The sequence below is a fragment of the Giraffa tippelskirchi genome, chromosome 7 (genome assembly GCF_054371585.1).
Source record: "Giraffa tippelskirchi isolate mGirTip1 chromosome 7, T2T-mGirTip1v1.2.pri, whole genome shotgun sequence".
Lineage (NCBI taxonomy): Eukaryota > Metazoa > Chordata > Mammalia > Artiodactyla > Giraffidae > Giraffa > Giraffa tippelskirchi.
The window spans coordinates 58,161,547-58,185,174 of NC_137281.1; the positions used below are offsets into that span (position 1 = coordinate 58,161,547).

The 23,628-nt window shown below is 56.9% G+C and overlaps 2 protein-coding genes and 1 long non-coding RNA gene across 7 annotated transcripts in view; 1 reads left to right on the forward strand and 2 right to left on the reverse strand.

The window, feature by feature from the left end:
• Nucleotides 1-4,271, forward strand: LDHD (lactate dehydrogenase D). Of its 2 annotated transcripts, none has more exons than XR_014059169.1 (11): nucleotides 1-107; nucleotides 588-700; nucleotides 920-1,061; nucleotides 1,240-1,381; nucleotides 1,506-1,665; nucleotides 2,383-2,582; nucleotides 2,665-2,780; nucleotides 2,887-3,014; nucleotides 3,497-3,587; nucleotides 3,666-3,777; nucleotides 3,862-4,271. XR_014059169.1 is itself a non-coding variant. In XM_081508657.1 (11 exons), the coding sequence occupies exons 1-11, from the start codon at nucleotides 36-38 to the stop codon at nucleotides 4,025-4,027; spliced, it is 1,455 nt and encodes a 484-aa protein (XP_081364783.1). In that variant the 5' UTR covers nucleotides 1-35; the 3' UTR covers nucleotides 4,028-4,271. The 2 variants fall into 2 exon arrangements, 1 of the variants encoding a protein (XP_081364783.1); XM_081508657.1 differs by having other exon boundaries at nucleotides 2,665-2,793.
• A 3,740-nt stretch (nucleotides 4,272-8,011) lies between these two features.
• ZNRF1 (zinc and ring finger 1) overlaps nucleotides 8,012-23,628 on the reverse strand; it is a 91,431-nt gene continuing 75,814 nt past the window's right edge. Inside the window, exons 2-5 of one of the 4 annotated variants that reach the window (XM_081508661.1) lie at nucleotides 19,719-19,814; nucleotides 11,559-11,664; nucleotides 10,165-10,256; nucleotides 8,012-8,680 (exon numbers count right to left, since the gene is read on the reverse strand). In XM_081508661.1, the coding sequence (XP_081364787.1) occupies nucleotides 10,199-10,256; nucleotides 11,559-11,664; nucleotides 19,719-19,814 (260 nt within the window). In that variant the 3' untranslated portion in view covers nucleotides 8,012-8,680; nucleotides 10,165-10,198. Of the gene's footprint in view, nucleotides 9,304-10,164; nucleotides 10,257-11,558; nucleotides 11,665-19,718; nucleotides 19,815-23,628 lie in introns of all 4 variants that reach the window. The other 3 variants (XM_081508658.1, XM_081508659.1, XM_081508660.1) reach the window with 3 other exon arrangements.
• LOC145513175 (uncharacterized) lies at nucleotides 12,369-18,047 on the reverse strand. Its single transcript, XR_014059175.1, has 2 exons — nucleotides 17,012-18,047; nucleotides 12,369-13,225 (listed from the first exon to the last, which is right to left on the reverse strand). It is a non-coding gene; the product is annotated as an uncharacterized LOC145513175 (long non-coding RNA).

Sequence of the window (23,628 nt, forward strand, 5' to 3'; positions counted from 1 at the left end):
AATAGCCCGGGGTGGTAACTGGCGACTGCACAGCTATGGCCAGCCTGCTCCGGCCTGCAACTTGGGGACTGTTCTCCTGGAGGGGCTACTGCTCCAGGGGGACGCAGGTGGGTAGGAGGGGAGGAGCCCCTTCGAGGGTGGGGGGCCCGACCCGGTGCTGCCGGAGCATACGGAGATCTCCGGGGAAGGATCGCTGGGCTCACCCCATGTCAAATGTGGGTGTTGAGTGAGTGAGGGGGACTGAAGCCCCCGAGTCTGCCATGAGGGGGGCTGAAAGGTTTGTGGACTCCAGCGCGCCCCTTTGGGGCTCCGGAACACACACACATTTTGAAAGAATGCCTGGGAGGCAGGAAGCTGGTTCTAGGCCAGGTCCTGTCATGGATTTGATGGCCTCTCTTCCCCTTCAGTACAATGGGAAGAAATACCCAGAAGGGCTCCAAGAGCCCTAGGAGCCCCCGGCCAACGTGGGGCGGGGCTGTGGGTGCCTCTGCTCACAGGCAATGGAAGCCCCACCCCTCCCCTGCCACTAGGCAGGTGGCCCCAGGTATCTTTGAGTGACCCTGCCAACGTGTGCTTCTCCCCTGCAGGGCAGACTCAGCGTGGGCTTTGTGGAGGCTCTGAAGGCAGTTGTGGGGAGCCCCCACGTGTCTACCGCGGCTGTGGTCAGAGAGCAGCACGGGCACGATGAGTCCATGCACAGGTGGGTTCCCCCCACACACACACATCAGAAGCCCCCTGGGAGTGAGGGCCCTTGGGTGTCTTCGGCCCCCTTTTGGGTGCTCTGGCATTCTCCTTTCCTCTATGCCCCCAGAAGGGCGTTCTCTACCCACTGCGCAGCCTCAGGCCCTGCAATACCTACAAACATGAGCAGGACCTGAGAGTACCACACACCCTTACACTGCTGAGGGTCTGGTTGCAGGTGCCAGCCTCCCGACGCCGTGGTGTGGCCCCAGAATGCGGAGCAGGTCAGCCGGCTGGCAGCCCTGTGCTATGACCGAGGCGTGCCCATCATCCCGTTCGGCACGGGCACCGGGCTGGAAGGTGGAGTCTGCGCGGTCCAGGTACACGCGGCGGGCGCCTCCTCCGTAGGCCAGGCTCTCCCGTCACACTCGTCACCACGCGCAGCGCCCCTGACCAGCCATACTGGCGCTCCGGTCCGCCTGCTGGGAGGTTGGCCACGAGCTGAGGTCCTTCTGGAGGAAGACGTAGGTCAGCCATCCCTTGAATGCCTCCCACCAGGGTGGCGTCTGTGTCAACCTGACCCGTATGGACCGAATCCTGGAGCTGAATCCTGAAGACTTCTCTGTGGTGGTGGAACCCGGCGTCACCCGCAAAGCTCTCAACACCCACCTGCGGGACCGCGGCCTCTGGTTCCCTGTGGGTAGGCTGGGGCGCGGGGCCTTTCGCCGGGCCTGGGGGGCTCCCTGGGGGCGTGGTGTTTCTGAGGCTCAGCGGGACCCCTCTGCGGGCCCCAAGCTGCCCTCTGCCTGCCCTCTGCCCTCCAGACCCAGGTGCAGACGCCTCTCTCTGCGGTATGGCGGCCACTGGAGCCTCGGGCACCAGCTCTGTGCGCTATGGCACCATGCGCGACAATGTGCTGAACCTGGAGGTGGTGCTGCCCGGCGGGAGGCGGCTGCACACCGCGGGCCAAGACCGGCGCTTCCGGTGAGCGCCCTCTCCCGCCCGGGGCCTTTAGTGAGCGCCCTCTCCCGGCCCGCGCCTCCGGTGAGCGCCCTCTACTGGCCTGGTCGGCGCCTCCGGTGAGCGCCCTCTACTGGCCTGGTCGGCGCCTCCGGTGAGCACCCTCTACTGGCCTGGCCGGCCCTTCCGGTGAGCGCCCTCTCCTGGCCCGCGCCTCCGGTGAGCGCCCTCTGCTGACCCGGTTGGCGCTTCCGGTGAGCGACCTCTTCCGGCCCGCGCCTCCAGTGAGCGTCCTCTCCTGGCCACGGCCGGGGCCCCCAGGAGAGGCAAGACAGGAGACTGTCCTGTGGACCCAAGCTGGTGGTCCAGTGGTGGGGGTTGTGGCAGGGAACGGCGGGACTGCCCCCGAGGCTCAGGCGCAGAGAATCCGCCTGTGAGGCAGGAGCCCCAGGGGCCGCAGATTCCATCCCTGGGTGGGGACGATCCCGAGGAGGGCACAGCAATCCCCGCCAGGGTTCTGGCCTGGAGGATCCCTGGGACAGAGGAGCCTGGTCCACAGAGTCGCAGAAAGCTGAACAGGACTGAAGCAACTTAGCAGGCACGTAGGGGAGCGCTGCCTGGGGGTAGTCTGCCCCGAGGGCGGTGAGCCCAGACCTCGGGCTCTGCTCCCTCCTGGCCTCTGGCCAGAGATGCGGCAGCATGTGGCCTGGGCGCTCACCTACCTCGTGTCCCCTGGCCCAGGAAGAGCGCAGCCGGCTACAACCTCACCGGGCTCTTTGTGGGCTCCGAGGGAACGCTGGGCCTCATCACAGCCGCCACCCTGCGCCTTCACCCTGTCCCTGAGGCCACTGTGGCCGCCACCTGTGCCTTCCCCACCGTCAAGGCAGCGGTGGAGAGCACCGTACACATCCTCCAGGCTGCAGTACCTGTGGCACGCATTGGTGAGCAGTCCAGGTGGGCTTCCTGGGGGAGGCCCCCTTTAAAGGTCAGGCTTCACTTCACCTGGCCTCTCCTTGGCCCCAGAGTTCCTAGATGAGGTCATGATGGATGCCTGCAACAGGCACAGCAAGCTGAACTGCTGCGTGGCGCCCACGCTCTTCCTCGAGTTCCACGGCTCCGAGCAGGCACTGGCAGAGCAGGTGCAGCGCACAGGTGTGTGGGGGTGCTGTGGGCAGGGGGCACAGGCTGCCCCCAGAGTAGAGCTTGGTGTAACTCCCCCCCACCCCACCCCGCCGGCCCCCACAGAGGAGATCATCTGTCATAACGGAGGCTCCCACTTCTCCTGGGCCAAGGAGGCGGAGGAGCGCAGCCGCCTCTGGGCAGCCCGGCACAATGCCTGGTACGCAAGCCTGGCCCTGCGGCCGGGCTGCAAGGTGAGTGGACTGGGATGGATGCGGGAGCCTTTCCTAATCCTGGTACCCTATCGTCCAGGGCAGTAAGCTGAGGCCCTGGCGGGCAAGACTGCCAAATCCATGGGAGGGAGCCCCTTCCTCGAGCCAGCCCCTGGCAGGGACCAAGCAGTGGCAGCATGGTGCCCTTAGGAGTTTGAACACAGAAGGCAGACTTCCTGGAGGAAGAGGTGGTGAAGGGGGAGGTGGTAGCCAACAGGAAGGGGAGGCTGGGCCCCAGGTAGCCAGTGCTGGGGGACCTGATCGGGGGTGGGGAGCAGGCTGAGAGCCCTGGGAGCCTATCAGGGCCAGTCCTCTTGTTCCCCAGGGGAAACTGAGGCTTAGAGACGGAGCGGGGACGTTCATGTGAGAGGTCGAGCTCCCTGAGCCCATCTGTAGCCTTGACCCCCTTACCTTGCGGGCATGCCGGGGGAGGGGGGGACGCTCACGGAGCTGCCCCAACTCAGGGCTATTCTACCGACGTGTGTGTGCCCATCTCCCGGCTGCCGGAGATCCTGGTGCAGACCAAAGAGGACCTGGAGGCCTGGAAACTCACAGGTTCCGCCAGCCTCCTGCGGGCGCGTGGGGCGGGGCAGGGCGGGGCCAGGGCCGCAGCTCTGTCCTCTGGACCCCCAGGAACCATCGTCGGGCATGTAGGCGACGGGAATTTCCACTGCCTCCTGCTGGTAGACCCCGAGGACCCTGAGGAGCTCCTCAGGGTCCAGGCCTTTGCAGAACAGCTGGGAAGGTAAGGGCAAAGCGGGAGGCAGGGCAGAAAGGCGGGGTGGGGGCTGGGGGCTCCCGCTGAAGATCCCCTCCGGCTGCCTCCCAGGCGCGCACTGGCGCTCCACGGCACGTGCACCGGGGAACACGGCATCGGGCTGGGCAAGCGGCAGCTGCTGACCGAGGAAGTGGGCGCGGTGGGCATGGAGACCATGCGGCAGCTCAAGGCCACGCTGGATCCCCGAGGCCTCATGAACCCAGGCAAGGTGCTGTGAGGGGCTCCGAGCACCTGACGCCCAATCCCCCCCAGAGAGTGGCACGTCCTGTTATGGAACCTGTTTTCAAGTCCCCAGACTCTGCAGGGATCTTCACCAGCTGGAAAGGTCTTCACCTGCGTTTTTAAATGAACCTGGGGCCCGGGGAGGACAGAGAAGCTTGGACAGGTGGCCGGCTTCTCCCCAGCTCTCTTGCTGTCCTCAGGAGCCTTTGCTTCAATAAAATTGCTTGGGGTCATACCCAGTGAAGCGGCTTCCTCTCTGCTCTGACACATCAGGGCCTGGCTGGGAGAGGCACCATGGGTCACCCCAAAGACTAAGACCACTCCCCTCCTTGGCCTCCACAGCCCAGGACGGGAGAACAAGAGCTGGGGACGCAGCACCCATAGCTCAGCTCCATCTGCCTGGTGAGGGGAACACCCCTTTGCTGGTGGGGAAGGGAAGTTCTGCTCTAAGTTCTCAACCCTGTGCCCCCCCCACCCTCAAATAAACCTGAGCCCCACTTGCAGCTGTCTGGAAATGAGCAAGCTGCACCTGGAAATGGCCTCCTGTACCTGCTCGCCCCGCCCCCTCCAGATTCTCTGTCCCTTGGCCCTTGATGCCCTCGTCTCTCACCCTGCCCCCGCCCTCTGACCTGGTGCAACCTGAGGAGGGGACTCAGGCTGCAGGAGGAAGGTCACTTCCGGGGACCCAGGTCCTTGTCCCAATTGCTCTGCCCGTGAGAACCCCAGGACCTGAGGACTAAACCATGGCCATCCTCACTTACCATAGACTCTGCCCACTGAGCCCCCAAACTGGGCTGTAGAACATTCTGATCATGTCCTTCAAGTGGCTGCTACCAATCACTGGAAGTGGAAGTCATTTTCCTGGTACCACACCTGTCCACAGTGTGATGTTTCACTACCAGCTTTCTTGACTCTCAACATCAGGCTCTGACCCCCTGAGGCCTGCCCCAGCCTTGGTCACGATTTCTAGCCAGAGCTCCTCGTCCGGGGTACCCGGCAGTTGTTCCCCCACGAGAGGGCGCCTGACACCACAAAGCTCAGACACCAGTATCTGCTTGGGGCCCCGCTCCCCTCGGCAGGGACTTACAGCTCTCAGCTCTGGGCCCCCACCCCCACCCCCACCCCCAGCTTCCCAGGGCCTAGCAGATGCCTGGAGTCCAGGAAACAGAGATCTCTAAGCTCCTACCTGGTGCAGGCCCACCTCCCTCCCTGGTGGCCGTGGCCCTCAGGAAAGAGGCTGAGCAAGGGGTGCAGGGGAGCCAGCGTCACCCCCCAACTCACTTCACTCCCATCCTCTCAAGATCCTGCTGAGCTCCTTTCCTGCCTCCGCCCCATCACCCCATCAACTGTTCAGGCCCCCAGCAGAGGAAGCCCCTCTAACTACTGAGACAAGCTTGGTTCTATGGTTCTACGAACGACTCCTCTGCTAACACTGGGCTGAGCCCTGAGTTCGCTCTTCTGTGACATTTCTGTCCCTTGGATGTGCCAAGGGTGATGTGGGGCAAGTCTCATGCCCCCCACCCCCCCAAACCACCCAATAAAGGAAACAGGAACACTCTAACCATCAGCTACATGAACTCTGGTGCCTCCCCTTCACGCAGGCCGCCTGCCACCAGCAGTCCTCCAGGGGCAGCATTCTGCAAGGCCAAGGCTCCTTCCTGGTGTGCCACCCCCCCACCCCCAGCGCCTGGCAACTAGTAGGTGCTCAGTGAATGGCCATTTCCCCACAATTCTTTTTAAGGAGAAGCTCCAAACATGCAGGAGAGTTGAAAGAACAAGTACACTGTTCACTGAAGATTCAACAATATTCTTACCTGGCTTGCTTCACGTATTTTTGGGAAACCATTTGGAATTGAGTTACAAATTTTTTCACATCATTCACCTATACAATTCAGCCTCTATTTCCTAGGAATAAGGACCTAAAAACCTTGACATGATTAAATGGCTACTGTGCGTGCTAACTCGCTTCAGTCGTGTCTGACTCTGTGATCCCATGGACTATAACCTGCCAGGCTTCCCTATGGGATTCTCCAGGCAAGAATACTGGAATGGGTTGCCAAGCCCTGCTTCAGGGGATTTTCCCGACCCAGGGATTGAACCTGAGTCTCTTATTATGTCTCCTGCACTGGTAGGCGGGTTCTTCACCACTAGCGCTGCCTGCGACTACTAGATGACTGTTTTAGTGAGGTGCCCTTTGCCAAGAAGCCACCCTCTCCAAGTGTGCAGTCCATTTGGCAATCCTCCAACAGCAACCCACTCCAGTATTCCTGCCTGGAAAATCTCACTGACAGAGGTGCCTGGCAGGGTACAGTTATGGGGTCGCAAAGAGTCAGACATGACTTAGCGACTAAACAGCCAAGTGTGCTGATTCCTTGGCAGAGGAAGTGGGTGGAACCCACCTGCCAGTTCCTGCCAATCCCCCCCGCCCCCCGCCCTCAGAAAAGCAGAGCTCAGGTGAACCGTTTGGAGGATGACAGACACCAGTTCCATCTGGGAAGCCAGGACAGCCCCATCCCACCCCCACCCAGGAGCTGGCAATCTGGGGCTGGATTCAGAGGACATGGCCACCAGCAGAGGGCTGTAGTGAGCCAGGTGGGAGTGAAGTCGCTGGGGGTGGGATAAACACCAGCCCCAGGAGCCTGGAATAGCACCCGGGGCGTGGGCTCCAGCCCTCCTCCCACCCAGCTCACCCAGGGTGCCACCAAGGCTGCCGGGTCTAAGCCACTGAGGTGGGCACATGGGTCCCCTCTGCCTGCAGGCCTAGGGGTCAGGCAAGGAGATGTTGAGGGCTAGCTTTGCTGGAGGAATTAAATATAGAACAGGGAGACACAGTTGCCAGGCAGAAGCAGGAGGTGCTGTGAATAGAACAGTGCTCTCTGCAGTGGCAAAGCCATCAGAGAGCCTGCTATGCATGTGCCAGGGCTTCTGGGCAGATTCTCTGACCCTCACGGTGACCTCTGAGCTGTGTGACTTTGTTCCCACTTCACATGTGGGGCATCTGAGGTTTAGATGGAGTCCTTTCCCCAACATGGTTCTGCCAGGCAGAGAAGCCCCATACAGACAGTTTAGAGCCCAGATTCCTGCCACCATGGCAACTGCAGGTTTCCGGGGTCACCACCCCACCAGCTTGGACCCAAACTCCTCTCGAGTCTTTCTTTGAAACGCTGGATGTGGTGGGGCCTTGGCTCACAGTTGCCCACCAGCCCGCAATGCCCTAGCACAGAGCAGGTGCTTCAGCAAGCGTCTGGCAGAATACGACTGCAGAGCTGGGGTCTTGGGGTCAGAGCCCACACACGGGGGGCGGGAGGCTGGCAGAGCACCTGTCCCTCTCCTGAGCTGCCCTCGCAGGCTCTGCAGTGCCTCTCCGGGAGCGGGTCTGGTGCAGGGACAGAGGCCAGGCGGGCACTGGTACCCCCTGCCCTACGCTTCCCACCCTGGCCAAGGTGTGCCATCCCTGGTGAGCCTGGAGTGGCAGGTTCTAATTCAAGGGCTTTGAGCTGGCTCAGCTCCAAAGCAGGGCCTCTTTCTGGGCCTCAATGAAGCATGCCCGTGAGTCAGCATGGAGACTCGGCTGGAGCAACAGAAGAGCAGAGTGCAGAAGGGGGAGCCAAGGATGATGGTGGTGGTGGTGGTGGGGAGTTAATGCCTGGAAGAACGCGAGTCCCTGCAGCCTCCATCAGCTGCAAGATCCTTGCCCAGCAGATCTTTCCAGAAAAGTTCTCTCACGACCACGCCACGGGTGACAGCAGATAGATTCCAAGAGGCTTGAGCGGGTTTGTAAACCTGTGGGACTCCAGCCTGCCCTGCCCTGTTCCCTCGCCCAGGAATGACCGCTGAGAGCAGTGTCACATTTGTAGCTCCGACACTAGCCTGAAGGAAGGCTAAGGCGGGTGGGCGACAGAGTAGGGACAGAGACCTTCAATGCTCACTTCTTGGCTGTGTAATAATATTTGATTAAAATGAAGTCACACAGTGCATCTTTTATTAGACATTATTTTAATACCATATCAAAACACCTTGACTAATGAAGAAAGCCTTTTCCCCCAGCTTTGAACATTTTTTTAAACATTTTATAAGGATTTTTTTGTTTTGGATTTTAATATATAAATACAGAAACCTATCTTGCCGGAGCTGATGTCACACGTGAACATCAACAGCTAAAATGTTCTCAAACAGAATGCCTGAAAACAGGGGCAGCTGTACATATCCTTTTAGTCTTTTGTTTGTCTACGTTTTCTGGAAAAAAGGAAAAAAAAAATACCCAGGGGTCTAGGAAAAACGTTCAAGCATTTTTGCAGGACACTTGTGATTGTTAAATCCTCTAAACTGACCAGAACCAGGAGGGAAGGGGGAAGGAGAAATGGGAAGGAGGGGGAGAAGATCTTGATGGGCTCGTTTTTGGCAACGAAGTCAAGATATCGGGGTCCCCAGGGGAGAAAAGTGCAAAATCAAGCCAGAAAAAGGCGGGGGGATGGGGGTGGAATCACACAAACAAAAAAACCAAGGCAGAGTGGTTGATGGAGAGGCCGCTGGGTGCTGGGCACAGGAGGGCTGTGAGCTCGCTCTGCGCCATCGGGACTCGAGTGGCAAGAACCCAGCTCTGTTCGTTTGTCACTGAGTGGGTTCTGGCCGGGCAGCAGACAGCGATCTGTAAACATCACGAGGGAAAACACCAGTCGACACTAGACTTTTTTCTTTTTTTTATAATTTTTTTTTTTTTTTGTAAACACTTTAGAGACAGACCCACAATGCCTTTCAAAGGTGAAAAAGAAAATGCCCTTTCCCTCCTGGGATGAGGATGAGGGGAAGGATAGCGGGTGATTCTTTCTTCTCTCAAACTGGCTCTCATCCAATCTGGTGTCCTCGGGGAGAAAGGGGGACCATTCTCTGGAAGTCAGTGCAGGAGGGCACCCTGTCCCCACTGCTGTCCCCAGCTCAGCTCTGCCCCAGTGTCCGAAGCCTCCTCTCAGGAACGGGGCCCTGGCTGTCCCTGTGGGGACCGGAAGGTGTCAGTCATGCTTGGTGGGCCCAAGGCCAGCCGAGTGCATCTTGCTGAGGCTGGGCTGGGGCGCCCCCCGAACCAGACGTCATGCTGGGAATCTGGACTCGCAGCTTGTGCCAGGCTCCATGCCCTCTGCCTCTTTCTTCCCCTCGCGTTTTCTTCACCCCACGTCCTCAGTTTTTGAGGTGAAGGTAAAAAGAGCAAGTGTCCCTGAATAGTTTGACATCGTCAGCTGTTCTGGGGGTTTACTTGGGATAAATGAAACAAACCTAACAAAGAACAAAAGAAAACAAAAAAACAAGAGAAAGAGGGAGAGGAAGACAGCGCGCGAGAGAGAGACAGAACGGAAAGAGGCCCCTGAACCCTTGGTTTTGGTTCCTTTGGGGGTGTCGTCTGTTTGGCAGAAGGGACAGGTAGGATGGGGACAGAAGAAGACGTTCATAAAGCAAGGTGCCCGAGGGAGACACTGGGGCTGCACAATGGTTACAGGGTAGGAAATGCCCACCAGCTGATGGGCACTCTCTTTCTGGGGAGGAAGCTGGTTGGGCTGGTCTGCAGTGCAGTCAGGGACCTGGGCTGTGGTGGCAGGGCCCTAAGTCTGGCCTGGAGGCCCCAGATTCATCTGGAGGGGAGTGAGGGAACTGGCCAGAGGAGGGAAGAATCTGGTGAGATGACTGGTGACAAGTGCTGCAGGGACAATGTGCTGTCCCGTTCAATGACTGGTGTCCACATGGGGGTGCAAGCGAGATTTCCCCATCCCCAAAGAAGCTGGACCACCCGCACCCCCCAACCGAGTGAGGACCTGCTCCTGCCACCCAGGGAGCAGGAGACACAGCGTCCGGTCACCCAACTCCCCCCACCCAGCACTTTCTGAGGCTCTTGCTGAACCTTCTCAGGGAGATTTGCCCTCAGTGTCTGGATCACACTTTCCCCAACTCCACCTCCACCCATCCAGATTCTTCTGGACGACTATGCAAGAGTGGACTCTCAGGCTTCCCAGGAACCACTCCCACCCCACAGAAGCACTGCTGCTTAGACCCTCTTTCCTCACCCCTTTCACTGGGTTGTGCAGGCAGCTCAGCAACGCTGCCGCCCCCCCTCCAACTCCAGGGCCCCCGTCAGTGGCTCACCATTGAGAGGAGTCAGCAAGCAAGCCCAGCAGGGTCAGTCCGCAGGGTGTTCTGGACAAGATCTGTTCACTTCAAACCACGAGTCTATGCAACTGAGAGGGGAGACGGCAAGGGGGACGCATCACTGGCTGAGCAGCTGCTCCTCAGGGCCGGGTCTCCGAGCAGGATTCCTATGTCTCACCCGCGAGCACCCGACACCCACTGTCTACTGGCGGGAAGGAGCAAGGCACTCAGATGGGTGCTGGCTCAGCCGGAGGCCCCATGCCGTGGGGTGGGGTGGCGGGGGCCTAGGCCCGCAGGAAGCGGGGAGCGCGGCCTTGAGAGGGACGAGGCCTCAGGGGCATGAAGCCCGGGAAGACGGCCCAGCTACTAGAGAGACGGCGAGTGCGGGGGGCTGAGAGGGGCAGCCAGGCAACCGTCTCCAAGGCTTGAAGGGCAAGGAAGGCTGGTCAGCGCCCTGAGCGGGCCTTCTCCTGAGGCTCCCTCCCCGGCGGTGATTTATCAGGAGACCCCTCCCACCCCCGCCAGCAGCTAGCCCTCCTGGGAGAAGGTGGGCCGGGGGGGCCTCAGGAACGCCAGGCAAAGCCCGGCAGTGAAGTCCTGGAGTCACAGGAAGGGCTGTCCGAGCAGGGAGGGGGCAGAAACAGCCCCAGGGCGGCTTTCTGCGAAGGAACAGCTGGGACTTCAAAACAGGAACCAGACCGGTCATTTGCATAAGTCTCCCCCAGAGCTAAAGAGTCCCGTCCGGTTCTGGTCAGCGCCTCCTGGGACACTGGCGGCCTGGCGCTGGGCCCGGGCCCAGACCCTCACCAGGCCTCACCCGCGCCCTCCCCGCACTAGCCGCATCCGCGTGCCGCCTCGTGGCCGGAGGCCCCAGTCAGGCTTCAGGAAAGCCTGCGTCAGGAAGCGGCTCTGGGGCCCGAGGGGCCGAGAGTGGTGGCGGCCACGGGTGGCACGGGGCGGCCTCCCGTCCTGAGTGAGACGTCTTCTTTCCAGTTGGAAACAAGAACGGGGCTCGAGCTGGGGCGCGAGGACTAATCTCGGCCCCCGCTAATTATGGCGGCGCCGGTGCCATTGGTGCTGAGTATTCCCGCCCGCGGGGCCCGGGGCCGAGGGGCGGGGCGGCCAGTACCTCCGTGCGGCGCGACCAGGGTACGCACACTGCGGAGCAGGGGGCTATGGAGACGCACGGAGGCCCAACCTTCCAGGGGGCCGGGGATCCACAGGCCTCCCCGGCTCTGCGCCCCGCATATACAGACGTCCCGCCTACCGGCCTCTGTCTCGACCCCGCTCAGGGTCCCGGTGACTGACGGCCGGCTCTTTCCTCCCACCACACGGGAAGGAGCCCTCTGGGGTCTGGGTGTGGCTGAGCTGGGCCTGCCGGCTCCGCGTACCTTTTGTGATAAATGCACAGGCAGGGCAGCCTGGCTATCGTGTCCCCCTGAAGCAGCTCCTCCAGGCAGATCACACACTCACCCGCGTCTTTAGTCAGCACGTCATCTGCAGAGAGGGGACAACGGGAGAGGACGGGGGTCAGTCACCAGCTGGCAGGGGTCTGAGAGCCCGTTGGGACGGCGTGGGCCGCCTGAGTAGGCAAAAGCCCGAGGTGGACCTTGACGTGAAGGTCCTCACTGCGGACACCAGACATGTAAACCACACGCCAACTATCTGAGGACAAAATGGGGTTAATCACCAAATAGGCAGCCTAGGAGACAGAGGATGAAAATGGATGGGAGACGGAGACACAGAGAGCTGGGCAGCACGAGACAAACTGGCTCCCTGGACAGACTTTCCCCTAAACATACACACAGGCCAGGGACACTGATTTCTGGCTGGGGGGAAAAAATGGTGATGAAGAGAGTTGGCCTAGGCGAGAATGAGGGGGAAAAACAGGCACTCTAGCCAATATAAGTGCACGCAGGATTATTCACAACAGTGGGTGGAAAATGTCCACCAGCTGATGGAGAAATGAACCGTGTGGACCCACGCAATACAGTATCGCTGAGCCAGGAAAGGTGAAGGGCCGATGCGGGCCGCAACATGGACGCACCTCGAAAACATGGTGCTGAGTGAAGGGAGCTAGAGGCAAAAGGCCACCAGCTGTATGATTCCCTTTATGCGAAATGTCCAGAAGAGGCAAATTTAGAGACAAAAGTTAGGCCGGGGCACTGGAGAGTGAGTGCTTCATGAGTAAGAGATTTTCCTTTTTCTTTTTTTTGTGGTAACATGAGATGTACGCTCTTGATAAAAATTTAAGAGTATAGTACACTACTGCTATAGGCATCATGTTGCAGAGCAGACCTCTAGCCTTATTCATCTTACGTAACTGAAATTTTCTACCTGTTGAATAGCAATTGCCTGTTTCGCTCTCCTCTGCCATCCACCCTTCTGCTCTCCAGTTCTATGGAGATGACTGTTGACACCTTTAGATCCTTTATTTAAGTGGAATCATACAACGAGGTCCTTCTGGGGTGATGAACTGTTTGTAACTAGACAGAGATGGTAGTTGCACAATGTTGTGAATGTCCTAAATGCTATCACACTGTTACTTGCATGTTAAACAAATGTTAACTCAATTAAATAGCTTAAAAAAAAAAAAAGACACCTTATGCTCCCACCAGAAAAGAATGAATGGAAGGAAGCTGCCGCACACCACGGCCCCAAGTGAAGCCGTAAGCACAACAGCACAAGCAGAACCCAGGGCCAAGCCGACACCCTCTAGGACTTTCCTGTGACATTCTGGGCACTGGCAACTCAAGTGAATAAGCCACGGTCTCAGGATTCAAGAAACTCACAGCCCAGCAGGGGCGGCTGAACAAGACGGAAATGAGCAGCCCAGGGATTGCTGGAAGTCTTAGGATACACACAGATCCAGATGTGAGAAGTGTGGGAGACGCCTGGGCTGGGTGGGGCCGACTCAGGGACGGGTGTTCCAGGTGAAGGGACAGCGTCTGTGCATCTGTGGGGGGAGGACGCTGCTGCAGGGGGAGGTGAGACCAACTTCCTGAGGATGGGCTTGGGACCTGCATTCTGCTGCGAGGCCCAGGCTTTCTCTGGTTCACTGAGGGGCCCTGGAGTTGCGCTCTGATCACATCCAGTCTTCTGAAACCACTGGGAGTGACTGGAAGAGCCCTCGGTGGGCAGCCCGCTCCGGAGGCTGACGCAGCTTGGCAGGAGAGGGGAACTCAAGGCCAGTGCCAGCATTGGGGGTGGGAGGATGACACGAACTGGGGCAGGTGGGCAAACTGGGGGTGGGTGGGGGTGGGGGGCGCTCATCACGACGAGAGGGAGCCCAGGAGGAGGGCCGGCTTGGGACAGGAATGATGAGCTCAGCGCTGGGTGGAAGGTGCTGAGCAGGAGTCTCCCCAGGGACACGGCCATGGAAACCTCCCAGAGTCCATTCAAGTCCAGATCTGGGGTTTAGAGGAGAGATGTGGGCCACAGCGGGAAGTGAGGAATACAGAGCTTAGACAAACCCAGAGAGGGCAGACGACTGAACCCAGGTGAACTCGAGTATTTCAAAGGCAGGTGAAAAGAGGTGAAGTCAGCAAAAGGCTACCCAGATGTTCTCAAAACCACAGAAGAAATACCCAGAGGGTGGCTTCTGGATGTGAAAAGAGCAGAGCCTGAAGCAGAAGAATTCCTCACTCCTGAAATTTTAATTGATCGTGGACATAGCCAGTGATACACACTGAGATTTCATGTGTGCGTATGTTCAATGAGCCTCAGGATCTTACGAGACAGGCACGACACCTGGTTTTATTCCTGATTGGCAAACAGGGACAATGCAGCCAGAGAACCAGACACCTTGCTGAAGTCAGAGAGCTCGTGAATGGGAGCCGGGCAAGGACCCTGGGAGCTCGGGGAGGCAGGCAGTGCCCACATGCAGCACAGAGCCCAGGAAGAGGCATCTCCCCACCACGGAAGGCAGGAGGAGCCCAAATCTGGCAACAGGTCTGAGAGGGTCGAGTAAAACTTCCTGTCCCGATTCCCGGGGCGCTAGGAATCAGCAGCCCCTAGGTGTCCCTGGGTGCCCAGCAGGGGAGAGAACACGGCTGAAGCTGAAGCCTGGCCACCACCCAGATCCTACAAGACTTCTGCTCTTTCATGCTGGGAGCCCATATGAGGCACCTTGCCTCTCAAAGGAGAGGGCCTCGAGCCATGTTGAGATTACTATGCAGATGGACTCCGATGCCTCTGGGCTGGGCACCCCGAGGTCCCCAGAGCAGGGGGGGCTTGACTGATCCTGGTTGATGAGAACACAGAACCAAGCTGTTCTTTCTCCTCAAGCCCCAAAAACCCCCAGCTTCTGACACCGCATGCAAAGCCAGGGACTCTGCCCTGGGAGGAAGCGTGGAAGTGAGCCTGGCCTGAGGGGTGATGCTGACAGAGCCAACGCTGGGCTCCAAGGCAGACCAGAGAACCAGCCCAGGGGGGCGGGCAGTGCGTCCTGCTGCCAGGCAAGGGTGGGAGGTGACGGCACACTTCTGGCCCATTCCCAACAGCTGCCGTTTATCAAAGAGGAGCGGCTGAGGAGGAGGAGAAGAGGGAGCCCTCATTTCTCTGGGGCCAGCTGTGCGCCACAAATGTCACACACACAGCTTGCTGAACCCTGAAGACTCTACAGGGTCAGGGCTGCAGCTCAGGCCGCGGGTAAGCGGCCACGACCCCTGCGCTGCTCCTTCCACTTGGCCAACCTGCTCCTTTCCTTCAGAGACCAGGCGACAGAGTCTCTCCCCTGGGGCTGGAAACCAGCACCCATCTCACAGAGGGCTCCGGCCCTCCCTCTGGGTGGAGGGAGGAGCCTGGCTGTGTTGCCCAGCAGGACTCCGGAGGGGCACGGAGGTGGGTGTGGGCACTGGGGGCTGAACCCATGCTCCCTTCCTGGGGAATATCCAGGTGAAGGGGAGACTCTGAGTGGAGCACTCCCTTACCAGCAGCGGTGTCCCACCCCAACCCCCAGACTGCCAGCGCTGCCCAGGCGGGCTGGGCTTCCATCATGACAAGTGGAGGGGGGCCCTCCGGCCCGAGAGGCTTCATGTCACAGAGGTTGCCCTGGGGCCCTCAGCCCCCTCTCCTCAGGGCTCCCTCTCACCCACGCCTCATGCACCAGGCACCCAGGAGCCCTCTCCTGCCCTTGCCCCTGCAGGAAGGGCACCTGGACAGACACCCCCAGACTGTCAGACTCAGCCACTACTAGCATCAATAATATAGCTCCCAGCAGCACCCCCACTGAGTTGGGCAAACTCCCCAGCCAGGACCTGGATCCCCAAGGCCCAAGAAAAGGCACTTCCATCCCAAGCACAGGGGTCCCTGAGAGCAGAGACACAGGCCAAACAAGCACCATGGACACAGGTCTGCTGGCGGGGGCTAAATGAGCAGGAGGCACACCTGCTTTGAGGAGAGCCAGAGTCCCTTTCCTTTAAAGAAACCTTGTGTGACATTTAGCATTTAGCTGGGGGCAATGACCTTTGGCAGAGAGGAGGGGTGGGCAGGCAGGACCTAAGAAGCAGGGCATGGGTCTGTGCCCCAGAAGAAAGCTAAGCTGACAGGAGCTTTTAAAGCTACTCTGACAGCCACCAAGCTCGCTCAATACTGCTGGCAAAAGAACCTGCCACACACCAGGCTCTCCCAGAGCCAAGGGACCCTGGCTGGTCGCGGAATCGGGGCCTCCTCGGCCCCAGGACTGTGACTCCTGTTCACAGCAGAACCAGGCCCCTCACCTCCAGATTCACTCTACTAGCTGACCAACATGACGGTCAAAACCTGAGTGCGTGTTCTCCAGGATGCAACTTGCCCGTCTCAGAACCACAGAGACGTTGGAAAGGGGGAGAAATTATAAGACCCCATCAAGCTGGCCACAGTTATCCAAGAAAATAGGCCCTCTCGACTCCATTTTCATCCTTGAGGCGTTCACCCTGGGTTCAGAGCTGCCCGCAGACGAGAAGAGAGGACAGGAGAGCCTGTGCTCTGGGTGTACCCCACTCCGGGTCACCGGGTCACCCCAACTCACAGGCCGGGTGCCTGGTGGGAGCACCAGCTCCTGGTCTTTACGTTTCTCCTGAGCACTGGGTGAACCAGTTAAACTAGTCTTGCCTTTCCTAAACTGGCCTTCTTTTAAAAAAAATCTGGCAGGCGGCTACTGGAGGCCTTCCAGCCCACGGCTCAGGCCAACCCTCATAATAAGAAAAACACTACTTTCTATCAGCCTCATTTAGGAGGTTTCTCTCCGCACCCCCCCTCCTTTGGTGGTTAACTAAATTTCACCTTATATAACTGCTATCAATTTCCTAAAAATTTCCCCAATTGGTGCTAGCATCTACAGAAAGGGTGTATGTGTGTGTGTGTGTAGATCTCGGGGAATCTCCCGGGAGTGACGAGGAATTTCAGTGAATCTTCATAAGAAAACAGCACTTATCAACTAAGAAAGTCTCAGATCATCCCCTTCCCAGAAAGATTGAGAGTTTTACACCTCACAAATGCCTTAAATCTCTTCTTTTTTTCCTTTTTTGGTAGAAAAGACAAAGTAGGATGATAAGAAGTCATTGGTAAAATATGACCTAGAGGTCTGAACTGGGACTTTGGCTTAAGGCCCCAAAAGGCCTGTGCTGTATCTCAGAACTGGTCTCAGAACAGGCCCCAGACCAGCCCTGGAGACTCACACTCCATATACAGACCCCAGGTGGCAAATGCCTTCCCCATACCTGGAAGGTTTAGGTGTCCTTAGACAAAGACTGTCTGTGTTACCAGTGCACGCAGAGGGTGAGGCACCTTCTTCGCCTTAGGGCAAATTCCACTGATGGGACCAGAAGCAACCTGCTTCTCTTTGCCTCAGGTGATTAAGGACTGGCTTTTGCAAAAGAGGTCCACCCGTTCACACTTACACACACACTTTCTCATGCACACCCTTCCCCTCCCCTGCCCCCAAAGAGATGGCTTTTCAGCTGTGTATATGTCAGTCGCTCAACTGTGTCTGACTCTTTGCGACCCCATGGACTGTAGCCCGCCAGGCTCCTCTGTCCATGGGATTCTCCACGCAAGAATCCTGGAGTGCGTTGCCATTTCCTCCTCCAGGGGATCTTCCCAACTCAGGGATCGAACCCGGGTCTCCCACATGGCAGGCAGATTCTTTACCATCTGAGCCACCAGGGAAGCTCCCAAGTGAAAGTCGCTCCGTCGAGTCCAACTCTGTGTGACCCCATGGATGGTAGCCCGCCAGACTCCTCTGTCCATGGAATTCTTCAGGCAAGAATACTGGAGTGGGTAGCCGTTCCCTTCTCCAGGGGATGTTCCCAACCCAGGGATCAAACCCATGTCTCCCACATTGCAGGTGGCTACTTTACCGTCTGTCTGAGCCACCAGGGAAGGCTTTTCAACTAGAGGAGGGAGAAAATGGGAACAGACCAAAAACAGTCACGGCCAGGCTTGCGGCTGGCTGGCCAGCCGCTGCTCCCTCCGAGGGGACTCTCAGCCTGAGCGCAGCTTCTGCAGGTGCCCCGTGCTCAGGCTGGGCTGTGCAGCCTGCTCTCCAGGCTGCCTCTGTTTGGAGGCAGAGAGGAGAGGCCAGGAGGACCCTGAGGGCAACACGGGCACACCCAGGCTGACGTGAAGAGGTGCTGCGGGCGCTCCAGGCAGTCCGCCGGGGCACATGTCTTTTCCTGGCAGAGTGGCCGCGGGAGCACTCTGCCACCAACAGCTGTGCTACAAAGCTCTCCCTGAGGACACCAGAGCCCGGGCCTGTCGGGCAGCCCACTGAGGCGGCTCTGTGTTCCCCTGACAGCCGGCAGTGTCCGCAGAGAAGTCTGCCCAGCACCCACAGGACAGAATGCACCCTTCACGGGGGTGCTGCGCCCGTAGGAAATGAGTGAACTGTTTCTGAGACCACAGCCGGGGAGGGAGGGTTGGCGGCCTCAGTAGAAGACTCCGCTCCATCCCTGGGCCCAGGCAGAAACAAGGATGTATCCTTGATAAGCCTGACCAGGATCCCCAAGGTCGAGGGACAGGACTCAGGGACTCAGCACCGGTCAGTCCCCAGGGACGGGCGAGGCCGTCTGCTGGGAAGTCAGGGGGACGTGAAGGGGAAGGACTCCTGGGGGCAGAGAAGGCTGAGGTCACCAGGCCATGCGGATCTGAGACAAGAAGTAACTGGCCCGCTAGCCCACGTCCAGGATCTGCTGGCTGCTCAGGAAAAGAGGTAAGAGAATAGCAGGACGTGTCTTCAGGAGGATCAAGTGGATCAGATTCACCAGATTAATTTTGCAGGAACAATCTGGAACTATCTGGCCTCCCCAGTCTAATGCTGGGGGAAGGAACGGAGTCAGGTCTGCGGAAGCAGGAGCCCACAGACAGGCCCGGAAGGAGAGTGGGCCTGGGAACCTTTCCTGGACAGGACAGGGGTCAGTGACAGGGTCCTACCTCCCCTCCGGTCCTCAGCGCTGCCCCTAAGCATCGCTGTGACTCCGACCTACAAGGCAGGCAGGGCCAGGGGTGGGCGTGCCCTTCTCAGACCCAGTGCCCCTGCTCACAGAAGACACAGTTCTCCAAGGAACATGGTCTGAAGACAGACGAAACACATAAGGGTGGAAAGCTGGAGAGCCATCGGCGGCACCGGGTGTGAGGGCCTCAGGAGCAGTGAGTCCACTGTGGACAAGGGTGGAGAGAAACTCGGGTACGGCCATGCACTGCTCAGGCAGCTGCAACTCCTGAAAACTGACCATGTGTCAGGCTCCGGACTGAAGGCTTTTATGTGAAGTATCTCACTTTATTCTAACAAAAATCCTATGAAGCAGGAAGCAACATCCCCATTTCAGGGACCAGAAAACCAAGGCTCTGCTAACTGTGGTCTTGTGTCCAAGACCACACAGCCAGTAAGGAAATGGTCAAGGCAGGCTCTGAATCCAATAGCAGGCTCCAAGTGGGGCTTCCCAGGTGGCTCAGTGATAAAGGACCCCCAGGCCAAGGCAAGATACTTGGGGTTTGATCCCTAGGAAACAGCAACCCACTCCAGTATTCTGGCCTGGAGAGTTCCATGGACAGAGGAGCCTGGTGGGCTATAGTCCATGGGGTCCCAAAGAGTTGGACATGGCTGAAGCGACCGAGCACGCATGCAAGTCTTTGCCACGAGGCAGGTGTTAACTTTCCCTTTGTCTATAGGGCTGTCGTGGCAGGGGATTTGGGTTTCATGGAGTACCCTGATGTACTCATGCTCAGCCTGAGGTGGCGGGTCAGTTCTTAGTCCCCAAAGGTGTCCACACACATCTATTCTGCCCTGGACAGTCAGGCTTAAGCACGCTGTGCAAAGCTCAGCCTGGACTCCCCTTCCCCACAGAGAGCTGGCGCTCCCGCAGACCCTCCTCTGTCAGCTGTGGGTGACCAAGGCCTGTCTCCCGACCAGATGCGAGAGGGACTAAGTGGGTAGAAGAAAGGACAGGGCGCACTAGCCTTCTGAGGGACTCCTTCCCTGCCCCACCTCCCTTGCCCGTCCTGCTCGGAGGCGGGGTGCAGAAGCTGCCCAGAGGCCACCGCCACCGCCCCTGCCCCCGCCAAGCCCTCACCGTTGTAGGAGAGACGAGGTTTGCTCAGACACATTATAAAGTGCATTTCCATCTCATCGGAAGCCACGGACTTGGAGCAAATGGGGCACTTGAAACCTGAAAGAAGAGAGAACAGAATGAAATGTTTTGTTTTGTTTCCCCAAACCAAGCACACCCATAATAAAGGTGGAAACTCTTGGGTGACTCTGGCCACGTGGGCTAAGAATCAACATGGGGAATGACAGTCTAGATACATCCCACAACTGACTTCTGCATTAAGGCAAGCAACATTTCGCCTCCAACTCCCATTTTTTCACGGAGGCTCATCCTTGTCATGCCCCTTGCCGAAGTCTACCAGCCGTCTCTGGTAGCCGACTTCAGTTTTCTTTGCATTCAGATCCTTTCCCAAGGGGGTCTAGTGGGCAGTGGGGACAGGGTGGCACTGATTGAATCAAGGTGAGTGAATGATCTGTCTTTGAATAACAAAGAGTTTAACACCCTTCTGCCGGCCGGCCCTCAAACCACGTGGCTGGATCACCTGGTGAAGGAACCCCTACAGGTGTTGGCACCTCTGCCCCTCAACCTGAGCAGCTGTCCTTGGAGAGTGTGTGCGCAGTGGGGTGGCCCTCCAGAGCGCTCCCGAATGCCACACATGCCTTGGCCATATGCCACCAAGAGTGACAGCTGTTTGACAACCACAGGCGACTGACCCTGCCGTTTTCATCTCCAGGAAGTTTACTTATTACACACCTGGGGAGTTTCATCAAACCGTATCAGCACTGGATATTTTGGCAGAGAATCTTTTGAGCTGAACTCTATTATGCAAACTTAGTCCTTTGATCGTTTTTTATAAATTATTTTTTGACCTATTTTTACAGATAAATACAAATCTTTCCAATTTCCCCCATTTTACTTTTATTAAAATTACTTTTCAAAGGGGGAATTACCTCCCTGGTGCTCCGGTGGCTAAGACTCTTGTGCTCCCAATGCAGGAGGCCTGGACTCAATCTCTGGGTCAGGGAACTAGATCATGCATGCTGAAAGTAAAGACCCCATGGGCTGCAACGAAGACTCAGCGCAGCCAGATAAATAAATATTTAAAAACAAAACAAATGGGACATTCCCTGGTGGTCCAGTGGTTAGGACTCTGCTTTCCCAGGTTTGATACCTGGTCAGGGAACTAAGATCCCACAGCCTGCACAGTAGAGCTAAAAAAAACCCCAAAATACTGTTTTCAAACAGACTACTTCACTTTCATTCTACTAAAAAGACTGAAAAGTTATCTATTTATTTGTCCACATCAAATTTTAAACACCAGAGTGTCTCCCTTATGCGACCATAACCCCTACTTTCCCAGTCTGGAGTTTCCGTGTCAAATACAGGACATCTAAACACTGTTGTGAAGATTTGACCCTTCTGTTAATTTTCAGCCTAAATATCCACACACAGTTTCACTGGACGCAGGAGGAGAGGGTTCATGGTAAAGAGGAGCTCACACCTTCCCCAGTGTCGCTCCCCAGGGGGCTCACTCACTCTACAGGGCAGCCCCTGGCCCCGACAGCTGGCGGTGCTGAGACAGGAAGCAGGCTGGCTCCGGGCAGGGCACAAGCCTTGGCATGAAGTCTTGTCCAAACCCTCCTCTCTTCAGGGACAGGGCTCTGAGCTCCAGAACCAGACACAACACCCACAGTCCGGCCCCCTCCGGGCAAAGTGGACCTCAGACTCCACAGTACCGTCCCCATTCTCCCAGCCCCTCTCCTCAAAGATACTCAGCGTCTACGTGTGTTGGCTAAAAAGTCTTGGAAGTGCTGTCATCTCAAGGACACTGGCTGAGCTTTGAGAAAGGGCTATATTTTCTGATCTCTGGGTGGTTATGAATCCATTAAAGACAAAACCAGAACATAGAAAAGAAACGTGAGAGACGAGGGTCCATCCAGAGTCCTAGTACAGGTGAGTCATGAACTCGAGTCTGGCACAGTGAGAATGCTCTTCGCCTCTAACGTTAAGTCCTTCTGTTTCCGGAATCTGCCCTCAGGCCTGTGCCCCACAAACACACCAATACTTGTACTAAGTAACATTCCACAGTGACCCGCCACTGGGAGAGTTGTTCACCCTTCTTTCTGACTCAAAAGACCAAGATTTTGCAATGCTTTAAGTGACTACAGGATGCTTTCACTTAAAACTTGCTAAGTTAGGACCCTGTCTGCAGGCTGAGGGCACAGGGCTGAGGGCAGGCCAGGATGGATCTGACAGGTCCTCAGACACCACATCCTGATGCAGCCACTGGCAGGTGGTAACGTGACTTCTCACTAAAGAAAAGCCCTTCACCTTATACATTACTCACTTCTCTTGATTTCTTAAAACAGTCATGGTTGTTACAATAGCATCATTCAAACCCTTGCACCCCACCGTGATTCCCTGAGCATAGGAGAAGGGTAAAGTTACAGCTACGATGCTGCGAAAAAGGGACACCTCACAAGAAAGGTCTAGGAGGAAATGTCACTGGACATTTATGTCCTAGGAAAAAACAAGCTGAAATTCACAGGTTTAGGTCCATCCTCTCTTTGTAGAGATAAAGAAAGAGACCCCAGGGAGGCGAACAGTCAAACAACTGGGGGGCTGAGCTGAGATCAGAATCAGATTTCTTAGCTCCCAACCTAAAGTCCTCACCGTTAGAGAAGAAAGCCATTAGAGAAGAAAGAGTTGACTGCAGGTGTGATATTGTGATTTCTAATCAGAAGTATATATTTGGCCTCTGTCCTGTTTCTGGCACAGAGCTAAAACCCTTGGACTCCACCAACATAAGGCCAATAGCATTTGGTCTTTTGTCATCACTTCCTGAAACAGTTCCAGAACCAAAGGTGAAAGAATTAAAGGAGTGTTTTTTTATTCATAACCATCTCCTTTCAACTGCACCACAGTCTATGTAAATGAGGTGACTTTTGGAGAGTCCCTAGATAATAACCTAAGGATGGGGTCCGGTTGCCAAGAGAACCAATCATGTGATTAGAAGACTGGAACTTCCAGCCCCACCCCTGACCTAGAGGTTGGACCAGTCACCAGTGGCCAGGGATTTAATCAATCATGTCTGTGTGCTGAAGCCCCCATTACACCCCAAAGGAGAGGGTCTGAGAGCTCTCTGGCTGGAGATCTGAGGAGAGCGCTGTGCCTGGGGACAGTGTGGCTCTGTGTTCCTTCCCCCGACCTGATCCTGTGCACCTCTTTCCCTGGGCCGTTCCTGAGTTACATCTTTGCATAATAACCGTTGGCCTAGTGAGTGAAATGTTTCTGAGGTCTGGGAGCTACTCTAGCATACTAAACAAACGTGAGGAAGGGGGCATGGGAACCTCCAATTAACAGACAATTGGACAGAAGCGGTGGTGACAACCCAGGCTTGTGATTGGCCTTGGAAGCGGGGGCAGTCTTGTGGGGCTGAGCCTGTGGGATCTGATGCTATCTCTGGGCAGATACCCTCAGAATTAAGTTAATTGCTTGGTGGTGTTGGGAAACACACCTCAGAACAGAGTTTTAAAAAAGAGGTGGGCTGCCAAATATTAGGTCTTGGAGGAAGTGCCACTATAGTAGGGACAGACCTATATTCTAATGAAAGCAGGGTCAGTACCACTTCCATCACCTACCTCTACATTTGTCTGTGCGTGTGTAAGGCTAAAAAAGCAAAAAACCTCAGGGTCTGTTGTTATGTGAGTGGGGAAGGCCAAGATGACCCAGGTTTTCCAGCCTCAAAACCTTGGCAAGTTATCTACTCTCCCTGGACCTAAGTTCCTCATCTGGAAAAGAGAGACATTTACTTCACTTTGGAGGATCAAATAAGAAAAGCAATCTGAAAGTGGGCTAAAAAGACGCTGAACAAAGGTAGACCGTCAGCAAGCCAGGCGGTGCGTAACAAGGGAGAAGGAACAGGCTGGACAAG

Bases quoted from the DNA above. Each gene is read 5' to 3' on its own strand.
- LDHD (XM_081508657.1), top strand. From the start codon at position 36: ATGGCCAGCCTGCTCCGGCCTGCAACTTGGGGACTGTTCTCCTGGAGG. The intron at 3,015-3,496 runs GTGAGTGGACTG...GCCCCAACTCAG, and splicing joins CCCTGCGGCCGGGCTGCAAG to GGCTATTCTACCGACGTGTG. The intron at 3,588-3,665 runs GTTCCGCCAGCC...CTGGACCCCCAG, and splicing joins GGAGGCCTGGAAACTCACAG to GAACCATCGTCGGGCATGTA.